The following is an 18,355-nucleotide window of genomic DNA, read 5'->3' as shown; positions in this document are numbered from 1 at the left end:
CTAAAGCATAACCATCATGTTGGCAATACTGACTCGGTTTATTGAAAAAAATATTGCACTGATAAACCTTTTACGCAAAAGTTCAAATCCAACTCTCAGAGCCATGAAACTACAATGCATGTACAAATGACAGCACATTGGCAGTCAGAAGAGGAGACTTGAATCCCCAGTTAAAATGAGCACTTGCAGGAAAAGGTTTGTATACTTCAATGAATTTCAACATCCTTTAGGGCAGGGGTGACCAACCTTTTAATTTTTAATTTTGACATACAGCAAAGTAACAGCCCATTTTGGCCCATGAATCCGTGTCGCCCAATTAACCTACACATCCGCCCCCCCCCCCCCCCCCCACCCCAGTATATACTCATGAGCCAAAATGGTCTGTTACAGTGCTGTATGTCTAAATTAAAAATTAAAAGGTTTCCCACCACTGCTCCAGGGAGTTGGAGGAGTCCTGAAGCCCAATGACAAACACCACTTACAGAAAAGATGGGGAAACTGGACCTCAGTGAAAATTTGTTCTCATCATACAGTTATCAGTTTAAGGGCATGGCCCACACAGATTATGTGATGCAATAGCATCTCAGACTCATTACAACCAGAGGCAATGAAAGCAAATTAAATTCTGTTAATTTAACTACTAAGATCCAGGATTAAAAAAGTGTCCCAGTTTTCATCAGGCAGACAAGCCTCTCTCAAGTGTCTCGACCCACAACCAAGCCTCATATAAGTTTAGGTTGAGCAGACAGCTCCAAACTCAAATTACTACCCCCATTTCCTGTTTTCTGACCATGTCACTGACACTAACTCCCTGGTCTTTGCAGCCTGCCCTTTCCCAATGCAGTTTTGGAATTCCATTCAATATTTTGTATAATCTTGATGTCAACACTTAATTCTGTCTCAAGAACATAAACATTTACCTCTCTGTTCCAAGAGACTGAGATGGCCCCTGGCCCAGATCCCAAACCTTCCCACAACCCATAACAATCCTCACCTCAATTCCTGCTCACAAGGGCTGGACTAAAACATAATTGGGGCAAACCAAGAGCATCCCAATTGGGCCACACTGATAATCTGTAAAGTTCAACACCTTCACAGGCCAGAGGCCAGAAAACCTCCATCAGTCGGGTTGGAATAGAAGAATTGTTTGTTGACAGCACTAATTTAGTTATTTACAAAATGCTCTCATCAGCAAGGAGGTAATGAGCCTGTGGAGAAAATTCATCCTGACATCCAGACAAATGTAATCTATTCATCAGAAATACCCGGCTTAGACGACCGAGCAAACAGAAACCTCATTTCACACATCAACATCAGACTGCAGACACCTCACTGCACCCTCATTCTAACGATCCCACCTGCACAGGGTGAGGGAAGATCAGCCACAGATGATGAATGATTAAAAAGAGGATGGAGTGACATAGCATAAACTTAACTTTGTGTAGATAATCCTCGATTTTTGAATTAACTAACAGCCCAACTGATAATATTGATTTATAAATTCTTTGATAGAAACTGAAGATCAAAAATTACCGCAACTTGTTAAATCCTCTTTTTTTTTCCTTTCAATACCCAAGTGATCAATGTGTGAATATAAAGCTTGGGGGATAGCTTTGTGTGCTTTAAAATCATTCGACTTCAGAATACCTCATCAGTGCCACACAGGAATGAATAGTCATCAGTAGGCAGAGGGGTGGTGGAGTAAAATAAACCTTCAAGGCACCCTTCTCTCCACCTTGGATCCCCACTCCCTGACGGACAAGTTCAATTATGGGTGAATCTATCAATTTTTTCCCGCCAAAACATCGGTTCCTCTCCAGTTTGGGCAGTAATCGGTTTCTCTCGTACAGGTGCCCTCTGCCCCAGAGGAGATCCCAATTGTAAATAAATTTAAGCCCTCCCTTGTGCACCAACTGCTCCATCCTCCTCTTCCTATTCTCACTGGCAGTAATCCAGAGATTACCATCTTGGAGGCCCTACTTTTGAGCCGATGTCCTAACTCCCTCGATCCATTAGTTAGGTCAAGGTCAGCGCCTTGATGACAAGGACACTGTGATAATGACACTGAAACTGAAGGAAGAAATTGGTAGGGTTCTCCGAAAGAAATAATGGAATTGGTGAGGTGATGTGAATCAAAATCTCCAGTCATCGGTGCACAACATGCAGACACACCCTCCCCTAACACAAAGTGCATTACAAGATGAGTGTTAATTAAATCTCAACTCCAAAACAGTTTGGAGTTTAGTCTGAGGACGCAGCTCACCGAGTCGAATAAGAGTTGCTCATACTAACAGATGTAGCTAGGGGATGGTGGTTAAGCAGTGTTTGATTCTCAACACATACAAACCTTTGTTCACATGCAGTGAACTACTCTTCATAGTTTCATCTGCCCCTGCTGCTTTCCAGAGATCCATGCAGGATGCTACTGGTCACTGCATTCACCACTTGACTGGATAAAAATAGAAAATGCTGGAAGCACTAAGCAGAGCAGACAGCATCAAAGGTCTTCAGCTCTGTTCTGTTCAGCCTGTTCTCCTTCCACAGATACTGCTTGCCTAAAGGGCAGGACCATTAGCACAACAGTGTTACAGTACCAGGGACCGGGGTACGAATCCCGCACCGCCTGTATGTTCACCCTGCGTCTGCGTGGGTTTCCTCCGGGTGCTCTGGATTCCTCCCACTGTTTAAAATGTACAGGGGGTTGTAGGTCAATTGGGCGGCACAGGCTGAAAGGGTCGTTACCATGCTGTTTGTATAGATATAAATACAAGTTTTCAATACTTTTTGTTTCTACTTAAGACTGGCCAGATTCTAACAGCCACCCAGGGTGACAGGAACCCTGAATCAAGCCATCCAGTCAGACAGAAATTATAACCTTTTCTGCTATCAGTATAATTGGTTATTGGTCCCAGTGATATATTTACATTTCAGTTAAGCCTGTCATTTTTATCATTGGTAACAGTTTAAGAAATAAAAACACAGTATCTCACCCCCACATCCGTGTTTTCCCGTCCCTGCAGGGGCTGATCCGTCCTGTCCATCACAGGGCTGCAGATAAACGAAGGGCTGACCACGGAAGTCCGTATGATGGGTAAGCTCAGTGATTTGAATTCTTTGACAGCCTGTTCCACCTTCAGCTCCTTTCCGGCTTTTGCTGTACAATGAGAGCAGAGAATGATTCGAGCTGGCATTAGGGCCAGTGTGCCCTCATCCCACACCAACCATGGAAACAGATCAAAGTAGAGCTGATACGAACAAACCCTCAAGCCATACATTATTGATCTTCACAGAGGCAGACTCTGGCCGAGCGTCCAGCAGCATCTGTTTCAGAATTGCCTTTGGTTCAGTGACTGATTGAATTAGTAACTAGGGCATAGCATAATCCAGTTCTTTGCTGTCTCATATCAATCCTGCTGCTTGAAGCAATACACTGTGGTCACTCCCTAAGTTTCCTCTTTGACCCCAGCATGTTGGTAATGCTCACCCAAGCAGTGATGGGAGTTTCAGACCCTTTTCACATCTACATTCTGTATTAATCATCTAATTCACATATCTCTTGATCCGAATATTGTACAAAAATCTGTGTGTGTCAGCCCTTAAAAGGAGGGGGGAGGATTCCAGAGATTTATGATGTCTTGCATTATGAAACTTCGCCTCATTTCAGTCCTGATTGGGAAACTTTAATGCTGAGTGTCGGCCTTCAGGTTCTGGACTCTCCTCCAAGAGGAAACAGTCTCTCGTTATTTACCTCATGAATCCCACTCAGAATTTTCTGTATGAATGAAATCACCTCTTATTCCAGCAAGTATGAAAACATAAAATTAGGCGCAGGAGTTGATCACCTGCCCTTTCATACCTGTCCCGTCGTTCAATTAAATATTATTTTCTCCTCCATGTCCCTTGGTTTCCTTATTATCCAAAAATCCATCAATGCAGCCCTGAATATTCTTAGTGTCTGAACGACCATCTCCTTACTTGGAGACATGCGACCCCTAATTCTGAACATCTTCACCAGGGGAAACAGCATTCATACTTCAGATTCAGATTTATTGTCAGAGTGCCTACATGACTTCACATACATCTCTGAGATCCTCGTTTCTGCAGGTGAGGCAGAATTACCACTTGATTGGTAGTGCAAACAAAAACTGCACAGTGTATACATGCAAACAAATAAAGAAATGTAAACAGGTAGCAGATGTAAACAAACTGATTGTGCAATACAGAGAGAATTAAAAAACAAATCAATAAAGTGCGCAAGTAAGAGTGCTAAAAAGAGTCCCTGATTGACTTTGTTGTTGAGGAATCTGATGGTAGAGGAGTAGCAGCTGTTTCTGAACCTGGTAGTGCGAGTCTTGTGGCACCTTGACCTCTTTCCAGATGGAAAGAGCGAGAATAGAACGTGTGCTGGGTGGTGTGGATCCTTGATGATTGCTGCAACTCTCCAACGGCAGCGTTCACAAGAAGATGCTCTTGATGTTGGGGAGGGTTTTGCCTATGATGTCCTGGGCTGTGTGCACTGCGTTTTGGAGGGCTTTATGCTTAGAAGTATCAGTGACCCCATGCCCCAAACTGTGATGCAGCTGATCAGCACACTTTCCTCCACAAGTGGCAAAATTTGGCAGGGTTTCTGGTGTACCAAACCTCCGCAAACTCCTGAGGAAGTAGAGGTGCTGACGTGCTTTCTTCATGATGCTATTAATGTGTTGCGTCCAGGAAAGATCCTCTGAGATAGTGACTCCCAAGAACTTGAATTTGCTCATCCTCTCCACCTCTAATACCCCAATGATCACTGGATTATACACCTCTGGGTTTCCCTTCCTTTCTATTCCTGCATTTATCATGACAAGTCCTGGAAGAATATCATCTGCTTCAGTGAGATCAACTCTCATTCTTCCGAAATTGATACATTTTAGGTTCAGTCTGTCCTCAGAAGATATCATCCTGGTAGATCTTTGCTCATCTCCATCTATCACTTTCGTAGATACAGGGACAAGACCAGAACACAATAAGTAAAACACAAAAGTCTGCAGACACCGTGGTTGAAATAAAAACACAAAGCCGGAGAAACTCAGCAGGTCAAGCAGTGTCCTTTATGTAGCAAAGGTAAAAATACAGAACCATTGTCCTCATCAAAATCACAATAATCCAGGGCCTTATCTTATTTCATTAAGATATCTTGCACTCATGTCTGCCAACAATGAAGGTCAACACACCTATTGCCTGCCTAACTGTTTACTGACCTGCATGTTAAAAATGTTTCACTGTTCATCTCACTCTTTCCCTCGCTATATTTCATAATGCCTGCTTGTGCCCCGTATCATTTTGTAGAATACCTACAAAATATGTTGCTTATTTACATGGGATAGGCAGTGCTATGGATTGGGTACTGTGGAAAGGACATATTGAGAGCTTGCTGCTCTGTAGAAAGTGCAGTGTAGAAAGTGCACTGAAGTTGGCCGATGCCAAGCGAGCACTGGATTGTGAGAGGAGTAGATGTTGAGGGAGTGTAACATTGTGGCAGTGGCATTACTGTGGAACATAGTAATATGTGCGGTGCAGAGCTGAGGGAGCACTGTATTGTGGCAATGGCATTGAGGAATGACTCACTAATAAGAACTATTCCAAGGGAACACAACCCCATAGATGGGGCTTTGCTGAGGGAATGCTGCACTCTAGGAGTGGTACCAAGACAGTGGCACTTCTGTAATTTTGACGTACAGTACGATAACAGGCGCCTCAAGCCCACGAGTCCGTGCCACCCAGACACCTCAATTAACCTATGACCCTGGTATGATTTGAACAGTGGGAGGAAACCAGAGCACCCAAAGGAAACCCACGCAGAGACAAGGAGAACATGCAAACTCCTTATAGACAGTGTTGGATTTAAACCTATGTTGCTGGTGTGGCAACATGTTCAAAAGTTACTACACTCAGAGTCAAACACAAAAGATGTGCTGCAGGCCATGGGCAGTGAGGTAAAAGCCTTGTTTTCTTTTCACCTCACGCAACACATTTTTATATTTCTTATGTATTTGGTAGGAGAGAAGACACCAAAACTTGAGAGTAAAACATGAAAATCTGCAGAACTTTATTCAGCAAAGGTAAAGATGCATAACCAACATTTCGGGCTTGAGCCCTTCATAAGGGATGAGGCAGATGCCCGAAACCAAAACTTAATCACTTCACAGGGAAGGGGGCCCATAAACTTTGAGCAGAGTCCAAAGGGGGCCATAGCCAAAAAACAGTTGAGAATGGCTGATCTAAATGCCCATGACCTGGACATGAAACAGGACCCATGAAAAATACATAGAAAATTTAAACAGTCAGGTTTCATCAAATTTACCTTGCCTCCTTCCTCATTCTGGAAACCCAATCTTTTTTGGTCCATTTTTTTTGGTTAGTATATTCTTCTGATACATGTTCTAGGTTATGCTCTCAGTACTTGGGCAACAAAAAAGTCGACCAGTATGGATTGAGAGTACCAAAATGGGAGTGTAGCGAGAAAGTTAAAAATCACGACTGATGGTTGTTCATTCAAAATCTGGCATGGTTCAATTTTTATCACTGCATCTTGGTACATGAGACAATTAATTTAGTTTAGATTGTTTTAATTTAAATATAGAGCATGGTAACAGGCTCTTTCGGTCCACAAGCCTTAGCCACCCAAATTCACCCGTGAACAATTAACCTACATTGGAATGTGGGAGCACCCTGAAGACATGGCAAGAACGTACAAACTCCTTACAGTCATCGCTGGATTCAAACTCGGGTCGGTGGAGCTGTAACAGCGTTGTGCCAACACTACACAATTCGTGCTACCCTAATTTGAAATTTGCCTATTAGTGGATATTGATCATAAGCGGAAACATCAATCATAATCTTTCTGAATGGTTAAATAAGCTTGTCATTAGGTGGCCTCATATTATTAATTTGATTTTGCCTCCTTCTGAACCATTTCTCAATCCATTTTTAAGATTCAGAACACAGAAATGCTGGAGGAACTCGGATGGTCTCGCAGTAGATGAATATATATTACTGACATCTCGGGCCTGAGCTCTTCATTAGGGCCAAAACATTGGTAGTATATCTTTACCCCTTATGGACACAGCGAGACTGGTTAATCCCTCCAGAATTTATCGTTTTGACTACAATCACAGCATATGCAGACTTTTGAGTTTCACTCCACTTTTAAAAGTATTGAGACCATTCGTGCCCCTCTTCCAAAACTACTGCAAGGTACTCAGCAGAAGCCAAGGATCAATTGGTGCTACATCAAGAAACCACAAGTGGTGATCTCAGCAATTTGCTGTCAATTCTGCCCATAACCTTGGCTGCCAGCCTCTGAACCAAGCACTTTTCTCTATCAATGTGGTAAACGCAGCTGTGGAAACCAGGACCCCACGGCACTCTGGGGACCTAGTTGATGCCCCTCAATAGACCACCTACCTTTAACTTTCAGGTAGTGTCCCCCAAAACGATACGCCTCAAAGTACAGGGGTAGAGGAGTATAGGAATGGTCCAAGAAAATTTCCACCTGGTTCAACTCAATGCCCTTCCTCTCAAATACAGGCACCAATGTCTCTCTGCAGAAGAGAAATGCAAATCTCAGTAATCAAAATCATGCAGCGTCAATTCATTCACTGGCAGAACATTGTATCTGTGATTGTCACAGTCACACAGAAAGGATAAAGCATAGAAAAAGGCCACTCATTCCATCACATCTATGCTGGAGAAGTGTGAAAGCAATCTCGTATGAGACACACTCTACCCACCCCAATAGTCAGCATTCTTTTTCCTTTTTAATTACACAATCCTGACTGCATCACGGTATAGAAGTAGAGTAAAACTCCCAGTATCCAATACCTCTTGGGGTTGGTAGATGCCGGATACCATATATTCTGGCATATAGGACAGATCTGAAATATCCATCTAAAATATAGGTTTTGAGTGATACCCTTTAAATAAGACAATCTCCCCAAATCTGGCATTTGCAGCTGACAAGTGGATGCTGTTAAAAAGCAAATCACAATATTTTAATACCAAATTACCTAATAAAGGCTTAAATTTTTAAGGATACTTTAAAATAAACCACCATCAGCTCCTGTTACAGGCTATTTAAAGCCTGTGTAGAGCTGACAGCAGTCGGTCTGGACAGATGGACCCTGTGGGGGAGCGCTGAGACTTTGCTGATAACTAACAGGATGTGTACAAGATTGCATTAGAGATCTGGCGGGAAGACTGCAGTGGTGTTGAGACTTTGCTGTCAAAGTTTGGATTTTTGACCTGGCATACAAGGTGACCCAATTTTGAGGTGACATTTTAAAATTTCAAGGATTGTCTTATATGCCGGCAGTTGCTTGAAATTGTGTGTTGGGTGAGTGGCAAACTAACTGCTAGGAGTGCCAATTTTAAACTTCCATATTTTTTTACTTATTTATTTTCTGCAATTTTTTTTGCTGGTTGCTTGAGTTGTGGATAACGGGGATTTTTACTGTAGTAGGTTAGAGTCTCACTGTGAACTGGTAGTACTTGGGTCTACGAGTGTATCACACTCAAGATTCCTTTATTGTAATGTAATAAAACTGGTGTAATATTACACAAAATTTTCTTTATATTCGCCTTCACCAGAAATTGTCGAGCACTTCTTCCAGTCAGACATCAATATAAACAGTTGAAGCATGGGTTCTGTTATTGTGTCACGATGTGCGAATGGCTGGGTCAGATTTGTGAGTGTGAACCACTCAATCCGTTTGTAATCAGCAGGGCTTGAGAGCTAGGAGGACGTGCCAGGTGTAGAAGTGGTGGGGTTCGATTAGTGCTGCTCCGCAAAGCATGTATATTTTATGATATTCCACATCCTATGGAGGTTTAAAGCAAACTCGTATCCTCAAAATATCAGCAGTAATTGGGGAAGGTCCCGATGAATCTGTAACAATTACTTTTTTTTTAAAAGCACAGTTACAGGCGCTATTGGCCAACAAGCCCATGCCACCCAATTAACCTACAACCCCAGTAGGTGAGGAAACCAGAGCATCCAGTTTCTACTCAGAATAGGGAGCACGTACAAACTCCTTACAGACAGTGCAGGATTCAATCCCCAGTCCCAATCGCTGGTGCTGTAACAGCATTGAGCTAACCACGCCACCCAATTTTGTTCTAACGTTGGTCAGCCTCAGAAATGCACTTGTGTTCCTGTGCATTTTCTGAAAAGAGTTGCTAAAGGCAGTTACTTGAATTACCAAGTGCTACTACACACATCTTGGCTCTCATGGAGGACACCACAATCAAAAATAGGTAAGTTGTCTTCAGTTCCATCTCCACCCTGGATTGGAGAGCAAATGTTGGCTGGTTACTCCAGATCAGTGCCAGTCAGACCCACAAAGCGTCAGCATTCTCAGGACAGGTGGCAAGGGAAGCGGCACATGAGGAAGGTTTTGAGAATCCTGCCAACTTACCCGAGAGTCCTTTTTTTCATTGCAGGAACAATTTCTGTCTCAATGTTGACATTTAAATCAAACTTCAGAGTGAAGCATTCCTTACTGGGATCCTGGAAAACAAGAGAAAGTCATCTCCGGAAGCAATGCTGGACAACAGGAGCTCGGAGGGACCCAAATGGAAATGAGCACAGGGCAGACCAGTCATTCTGTCCATTTTCCACAGTCACATAACTTGCGTTGTATCTGGTATAGGCTTTATAACTAATCTAGATTGGTAACATAAGACAACTTCCCTCTGGCTTATATAAATCCTATCAGGGCAGTTCAGCTGAACACCGATGAAAGAATGTGTTATTCTTCACTATAAAACTGCTGGAAATTTGGAATCTAATATTGGAAACGAGTTTAGTCCTGTCCAATGTCCAGCCCCCACTGCACCTGTTCTGGGAGAGAGAGAGCTATTAAAATACCATAAATATGAGTGTAATAGTCAAATTTTGTGGACTTTTTTTAGGGTAACGTTTAGGAGGTTGATGTGCATATTACTCTTTTTTACTGTGGGAAGTCAACTCCGTGTTCAGGGCATTGGAACCTTGGATGGGCAGGCAGCTGGGACTGAGGGAAGAGTCCGTGGTTGGGAGCTTGAATGGGTGGATGGTCAGGGCCGAGGTGAGAGTCTGCGGTCGGGACATTGGGAGCTCTAATGGGCCAAAAATTATTGGGGGGGGGTGTCAATTTTTACATGGTATCGACGATTACACTCATATGGTTGTGCCCTGAGCATAAACTGGAGAATGCAATGGGTGAATAGAAAGGGCCGGTGTTGGGAGATTTGGGGGAGGGGAAAATCAGGGAAAGCGGAAGCCCAAGATATTGTACACCGTGTTACATGAAGGTGAGCCTTACATCTGTGTGCCGGCGCCGAGCTTTCTTCTTGCTGAGTTTAAGTGCAGAATTCCTCTTCTCACTGTAAGATCGAGACGATTCAATCAGACACGTTTTGCCATAAATACAATTCTACACTTAAACTCATCTGATCTCACTTTCTCCTCACATTCACTCTCAGGTTCAGTCAATCCACTTGAGAGAGCCGTATTAAAGGACATATGGGTGGGGATCAATTTCCCATTACTCTCAGAATCTTTGTTATTTTATTGGGTGGACACTGCATCACCCAAGCAGCTGGAGTAGAATGTTCTGTACGCAGTGATTGCTGGCTGGTGGGACCATGTGCATCACCAACTGATATAAATAGTTCACAGTTACATATTTTGGATAAAAATATACCTAGTCATGATGACTGCAAACACTTTTAGGGAGATGTGATCAAGCACCTTCATTGCTTGAATAAAACTGGAACCTTCATCAAAGGGCCTGACCCATCAATTTGGCAACCTTGCTTAAAATTTAAAAAAATCAGACAAGTGCTTTCAGGTGAAATACTTCACAGGTTTAAATCCATTGGTTTAACACCCACTTCAGTACACTGCTCTCTTCTGAGGCAGGTGCCCAACCACTGTTACCTCTTTCCATCCATCCCACTGTCATCATCTTCCTCCTTGTCGGATGAAGTTCTTGTCCGTGGTGGGCATGACCGCGTAGAGACATTCCTGGCTAAAACGGAACCTGCAAAAACAATAGGAGGCTGTGAATTTTCAAATCTCATCTTTGACCCTTCCCTTTTGCTTTCACCACAGATCCATGATGCAGTCAGACCGTCAAGATTTCAAGAGTTGTGCAACTTCAGCTTCTTGCTCTCCCTCAGCTTCCACCAATCTAATACCTCTGCCCATGTTAATAGCCACTCTTTCTCTGAGCCCTTCTAACTTCCTGCTTCCATTTTCCTTCAAATCATGCCTCAAAAACAATTCCCTGGCCAAGATTTTGTTCTGGTCACAATAACCCTTTGTGATTTAATATCAAAGTTGAAAACTCATGGAGACATTTTACAAGGACTTGATACAAATCCAAATTGAAGTCATATCCAGATATTGAATAGAGGTGTGGAATTGCATGACTGAATTACATGAAAAAAAGCCATAATGTTTAAAAGGAAAATCTAATTGTATTTTGTTTCCTCTTATAAAAGGTACATTCAAAGTTTATAGTTTTCCAGTCTGTCTGCAAATGTGCTTTGCTGACAAAACTAGCAATGCTTGCCAATGCTAATTATCCTCAAGAAAGAGGTCGTCAGCTGCCTTCTTGAATCCCTGCAATCTGGAAGTAATTCCCCGAAGGAACAGCAGAAAGAACTGAGCAGTCGATCCAGAGGCTTTATACGATTCCGAGACAGAAACTCAAATTCTCCTGTAACATCTGTGGAATTTAATAAATTCTGGAATTAAAAATTGAATTCTCCTGTAAAACAGCCAACAGGTTTAACTCGAGTCCTTTTATGGAAGGAAATCATTGAAACTTACTTGATCCGTCCCTACATTCAACCAAGCCCTTGACAAGTGAGTTCATATTTGACCTGTCGGTCAAACTCCCCAAGTGTAAATGAAGATGTTTGCAGTTTTTAACTTTTATTGTATATTTATTTATTTAAATTGTACAGCAGGCCCTTCCAGGCCACAAGCCTGTGCCACCCAAATCACCCATGTGAAGAACATACAAACTCCTTATAGACAGTGCTGGATTAGAACCCAAGTCACTGGCACGGTAATAGTGTTGTGCTAACCAAGCCGCCCAATGTTGGTAAATGTTCTGGACGCATCTAAAGCTGTCATTGGACGTTGATGCTGGATGGTTTATCTGAATTTACTTGAGTTTTTCCTAGCATTTTGGATAACGCTGAATGGCGTCAACATCAACAGTATGGGACTACAATGGTAACAGGACAAAGCCATTTTCTTCCCTGATGAATATTAGTGGAGTAGGTAGATTTTACATAACAGCTTTCTAATTCCAATTAAACTTAAATTCCAAAACCATCATGGTGAAAATAATTCAGATCATTAGGCAGGTGTCCAACAAACATATCATCTGCTTATGAGGCTATAACATTGGGAGCCAGCGTTGAAGTGCAGAGAGATCTGGCAGTGTAAGTCCATCGCTTCTTGAAAGTAGTCACACAAGTGGAAGGGGTGATAAAGAAGACATGTGGCATCCATGCTTCCATTGGCCGGGCATGAGTATAAGAGTGAGGAAATCCTTTTGCAGCTGTACAAAACTCTGTTTTGCCGCACTTGGGGGGTATTGTGTGCAATTCTCGTTTTCCCCATTATGGGAAGGATGGGGAAGCTTTGGAAAGGGGGCAAGAAGGGATTGACCAGGATTGGAGGGTATGAGCTCTGGGAGGAGATGGAACAAACTTGGATTGTTTTAGGTGGAGGGAGACCTGATAGAAATTTATAAAATTATGACAGGCACAGATAGGGAAGATGGATAAAATCTTTTCACAGGATAAAAATACGACATATCAGAGGACATGAGTTTTAGGTGAAGGGGGAAAAGTGTAAAGGAGATGTGTGGAGCATGTTTTTTTTAATTACAGAGAGTAAGTCCCTGGAATTGGCTGCCGGGGTGGTGCTGAAAGCTCATAGCATTTAAGAGGCTTTTAGATATGAATATGCAGGGACTACGGCGATATGTATCATGTGAAAGCAGGAGAATTTTAGTTTAAATTAAAACACAATGCTGGAGAGACTCAGCAAGTCAAACAGTGTACTTTATCGCAAATGATTTAGGAACCAGAGCTGTCCGCGTTTGCTGCAGGCTCGCTGGTGGCTGACGAGGCCAACGCGGGACACATGTGCCCGGCCGCAGCGGCTGTGAGGGAAATTCTGTTCTGGGTTTGGTGCTGCTGTGTCACGGTTCTTCTTCCATGTCCTTTTGTCCTTAAGGCCAGCCTTGTGTGCGTTCTCAGAGGAGACGACAGACTGGTGAATGGTGTGTTGCCAGGGTGCTAGAGCAGACCACTGGCACGGTCAATGTGACAGACACCAAGGGATTTCATCAGAGTGCTTGTACCCCTTTGTTTTGAGCCCCTCTGTCACGGTGGCCAGCGGAGAGCTTGTCATACATCACAATCTTGGACAGGCAATGATCCTAGAGATGTGCCCTGCCCAATATAGCTGCAACTTCAACGGCATGTTCATGATGCTGGTAACCTCCACCTGTTCGAGGAAATAAAAGTTGTGACAAAGTCATTCCAGTGGGCGTTGAGGATCGTGGGGAGGCAGGCCTGGTGGAAGTGCTCAAGGAGTTGTAGGTGGTGATGGTAGGTGACCCACGACTTGGAGCCATTCAGGATGGTGGTCAATACAATGGTCTGTACACACTGATCTTTGTGCCTTTCTTCAGATGCTTGTTGTACAGCCTTCCAAATACACTGTTTGCCTTTGCCAGTCTGTTGTAAACCTCTTTATTGAACTGGTGGACTGTCTTCAGCTCAGTCTTGCTGATGGTCACACGGGGAGAGTGGTACTCTTCCGGAGGTGCAGGCTGATGGAGAACTTCTGTCTTCCTCAAGCTGACTTCCAGTCCGAAGAGTTCGACAGCCTTCGCAGACCAAGATGTTATGCACTGCAGGGCTGTCTCTATATAAGCAACAAGGGCAGCCTCGTCAGCGATGGACTGCAGCCGCCTTAGGTTGAACAGACTGCCACCGGTGCGGTTTCGGATGTAGACACCGTCCTCGTCATTAAGGTCTTCTGTGGCCCTTTCTAGCATTGTGCTGAAGATGATTATAGAAATAAGGATGGGTAACCAACGTTCTGGGCTGGAGTCCTTCATCACGGTATGAACAAGTTGTAGGCAGGGGCCTGGCTCAATTTTCCTCATAGCTTGATGAAAGGTTGAAGTCTGAAATGTTGGCGATGTATCATTATTTTTGTCATATGAAAAACACTGTTTGACCTGCTGATTTCTCTAGCATCGTGGCTTCACTTCAACCACGGCATCTGCAGACTTTCATGGGTTTTTAGTTTAATTTGGAATTACAATCGGCATGGACACTGTAGTTGAAGGATCTGTTCTTGTGCTGAACTCTGCTGTGTGTTCAAATTTCAAGGTCAGTCCGGGAAAGACAAGAACTGGCTTGACAATGGGTTGCATGTTCCCCTGCCCCCCACCCTGAATGTGTGATAAAATTATTGTACGAGGGAACCAGCAAGGCCCCGATCCTGTGAAAGAAAATGCACTAAAAGCAATCAGAAACCTTGCCAGCATAGTCAGGAAAACACAACAAGTGAAATGAATAGTAGAAGAGACCTTGAGGTGGGAGGTCAAATCGGATATGCCGGTCAAAGTGCATTGTGTCGTGGAGTTTCCCGTCACATGATGCACAGAGGTTCAGTGGAGATTGATTGTTGATTTCCTGACATTCACCGTGATGGCACACCTGAAAGAAAAAAGATGTGAGAAAAAGTGAAGCAAAAACAGTTCAATACGTAACACACAATGCAGCACTCCACGCCAGTGATCTCCAGGAATTAGACGACGCATGCACATTGTTGGGCGCTACCAGTTGCCCCAATAATTACGGAGACAAAGACTGAGGGGAACGATAGCCTTTATTATACAAGAGACTGCTGGCCTGGGTCAAAGCTAGGGAAAATGAGGAGAGGGAGAGGGGACTTGATCTTTATGGCCTGGGTCACATGGGAGGAGACCAGGGAGGAGTCAAGGAGAGGATATAATCAGGAGGGTGGGCCACCCTGTACACACAACCATATCACTACACACATGCCTGATTCTGAGAAGAGGGGAACATGTTCAAATAGTGTAGGTTTTCCATCCGGCAGATGAACTCTGGATTTCATCTGAAATTGCACATAAAATTGAGTATGCGTTGGGGATATTTTTGCCCATTATTGATTTGCTGTAGTTTATCGTTGTCCCCACTACATCACTGAACTCTTGACCAGAATGAAGACAGATATCCCAGTTTAAACACTCTGATTCATTTGTACAAACAAGTGATGTGACTGCTGGTTACACCACAAGTCTTTGACTGACTGACAAATAAGAAACAACAAATGCTTGATGACGTCTTTGGCTTACCTCAGGGAAACGTGAAGTTCCTTTGCTAAATTGTGTGGCATTCTGCCATTTTTAAAAACTGCAACCAAACTCAGTGGAAAACAAATAGGCCTCCCAAAAGCCCTCCTTGCCAGGAACTCAGCATTTTATCCACTACTCCATCCTAACCCGGGAGCTTCAGACAATAGCCCTTTTTACAAGAGATCCCGCAACACTTTCATAAAGACGACCCGTCATTAAACCGGCTTTGCTTTTTTAAAAAACACGCTGACCCCAAACAATGCCAGTATATTACTGCCCCAGTGTGTCATTTTACAAAGCATGCTGGCATTCCAGATACAAAAGGGTTGTGGCGTGTCACACAACAGTGTCAGCGTCCAGTGTGACAGCTCATCCTTTTTACACAAACATCGATTTAGCACTGTGACTACCTTCACTGTCAGCTTAAAGGCGGGATTACAATGATTTCCCCCCTTCCCCCCCCATTCCATGTTCGCACCTTTTAAGCAGAACGACCTGGCACAATAAAGGCGCAATATTCCTGCCTTGAAGAGGCTGTGTAAAAGGGGCTATGGAGTGTTCGTAAGTCTTGCTTCCCGCCTTAATTTGGATCAGTCTCTCAGCTAAACGCAGTGAAAAGTTGAATTAATTTTCTGAATAAGTATCTTCAAATATTTTTAGTTTCAGCTCCATAACAAGGAACAGTCTCACTGTCTCAGAGCGATGCAGCATTATGCTATAAAATAACAGTGGGGGAGAGTTGGGGTGAGCAGGGAAATGGGGGTTGTTGCGGGGCCTGATGGGGAGGGAGGGTTAGGAGTTCAGATAAATGTAAAGACATGAGACTTTGTATGTTCTCCCCTTGTCTGTGTGGGTTTTCCCCAGGAGCTCCAGTTTCCTCCAACCTTCAAGACATACCAGCGGTGTAGGCTGATTGGGTGTAAATTGTGCAGCATGGACTCGTGGGGCAAAATGGCCTGTTACTGAGCTGTATGTCCGATTGTTAAAAATTTAAGGAACAGGGTATTATTATTTTACTTTTTACCGTAATTCCCACTTAAAACTTTCATAGAATATTTCAGTACAAAAACAGGCCTTTCTAGTCCATGCCAATTATTCTGCTTAACATAACATAACAATTACAGCACGGAAACAGGCCATTAGGCCCTTCTAGTCCGCACCGAACCAAACACCCCTCTCTAGTCCCACCTCCCTGCACAATGCCCATAACCCTCCATCTTCTTCTCATCCATATACCTGTCCAACCTTTTCTTAAATAATACAATTGACTCCGCCGCCACTCTTTCTCCCGGAAGCTCATTCCACACGGCTACCACTCTCTGAGTAAAGAAGTTCCCCCTCATGTTACCTCTAAACCTCTGCCCCTTAATTCTTAACTCATGTCCTCTTGTTTTAATCTTTCCTCCTCTTAACGGAAATAGTCTATCCACATCCACTCTGTCTATCCCTTTCATAATCTTAAATACTTCTATCAAATCCCCTCTCAACCTTCTACGCTCCAAAGAATAAAGACCTAATCTGTCCAATCTCTCCCTATACTCTAGATGCTTAAACCCAGGTAACATTCTGGTAAACCTTCTCTGCACTCTCTCCACTCTGTTTATATCCTTCCTATAATTAGGCGATCAGAACTGCACACAGAACTCCAAATTAGGCCACACCAACGTCTTATACAATCTCAACATCACCTCCCAACTCCTATATTCCATGCAATGATTGATAAAGGCCAGCATACTAAAAGCCTTCTTCACCACCCTATTCACGTGAGTTTCTACCTTCAGGGAACGATGTACCGTTACCCTTAGTCCCACTGACTTGCACCCTGTCCAATCCTGTCCCATCCACATACCCGCCCAAATTATTTTTAAATGCTAAAATTGAGCCCACATATACCACAACAGCTAGCAGCTTGTTCCACACTCCTACCGCTCCGTGTGAAGAAGTCTCCCCTCACATTCTCCCTAAACCAGTGGTTCTCAACCTTTTTCTTTCCACTCACCTACCACTTTAAGTGATCCCTATGCCACAGGTGCTCTGTGATTAGTAAGGGATTGCTTAAAGTGGTAGGTGAGTGGGGAAAAAGTTTGAAAACCGCTGTTTTAATCGTACCTAATTGACTAGTTATGTGCTCGGTTTCATAACTCCAAAGGAAATGGGCCAATGACAAATTTTTCTCAAGCAAAATATTTCAGTAACAATTGGGTCTAGAGCAGTGAGTCTCAACCTTCCCTTCCCACTTACCTACCACCTTAAGCAATCCCTTACTAATCACAGAGCATCGATGGCATAGGGAATACTTAAAGTGGTATGTGAATGGAAAGAAAAAGATTGAGATTCACTGCCCTAAACTTTACCCCTTTCATCCTTAACCCATGACCTCTGGTTTGTATCCCAGAGGAAAAAGCCTATCTACATTTATTCTGAATCCCCCTCAATTTTAAATACCTCTGTCAAATCTCCCCTCATTCTTCTACATTCCAAGGAATAAAGTCTTAACCCATTTAACCCTTCCTGAAGTCCAGGAAACATGCTAATAATTCTTCACTGCACTTTTTCTATCTTATTGATATCTTTCCTGTAGTTAGGTGACAAAACTGCTCACAATACTCCAAACATGGCCTCACCAATGTCTTATATACCCTTACATCCCAACTCCTACACTCAATACTTCGATTTAAGAAGACCAATATGCCAAAGCTCTCTTTATAATCCAATCCACCCATGATCCCACTTTCAGGGAATTGTATCTGTATTCCCAGATCCCTCTGTTCTACCACCCTCCTCAGTGCCCTACCATTTACTGCATGTCCCACCTTAATTTGTCCTTCCAAAATGCAACACCTCAATCTGGTCTCCATTAAATTCCATCTGTAATTTTTCAGCCCATTTTACTTTAATTTCAGCTTTCTTTA

General features: G+C 43.3%; 1 protein-coding gene across 5 annotated transcripts in view; it reads right to left on the bottom strand.

Annotated features, from left to right (window-relative positions):
- LOC138754425 (pleckstrin homology domain-containing family G member 5-like) overlaps nucleotides 1-18,355 on the bottom strand; it is a 116,311-nt gene that overhangs the window by 33,806 nt on the left and 64,150 nt on the right. For all 5 annotated transcript variants that reach the window (XM_069918688.1, XM_069918684.1, XM_069918685.1 and 2 more), the window contains exons 2-7: nucleotides 14,652-14,781; nucleotides 10,961-11,063; nucleotides 10,344-10,404; nucleotides 9,456-9,547; nucleotides 7,447-7,583; nucleotides 2,991-3,154 (exon numbers count right to left, since the gene is read on the bottom strand). In XM_069918688.1, the coding sequence (XP_069774789.1) occupies nucleotides 2,991-3,154; nucleotides 7,447-7,583; nucleotides 9,456-9,547; nucleotides 10,344-10,404; nucleotides 10,961-11,063; nucleotides 14,652-14,694 (600 nt within the window). In that variant the 5' untranslated portion in view covers nucleotides 14,695-14,781. The remainder of the gene's footprint in view (nucleotides 1-2,990; nucleotides 3,155-7,446; nucleotides 7,584-9,455; nucleotides 9,548-10,343; nucleotides 10,405-10,960; nucleotides 11,064-14,651; nucleotides 14,782-18,355) is intronic.

The sequence above is a fragment of the Narcine bancroftii genome, chromosome 2 (genome assembly GCF_036971445.1).
Source record: "Narcine bancroftii isolate sNarBan1 chromosome 2, sNarBan1.hap1, whole genome shotgun sequence".
Classification (NCBI taxonomy): domain Eukaryota; kingdom Metazoa; phylum Chordata; class Chondrichthyes; order Torpediniformes; family Narcinidae; genus Narcine; species Narcine bancroftii.
The sequence above is the reverse complement of the archived record's forward strand: the minus strand, read 5'-3'. Positions and strand labels throughout refer to the sequence as shown.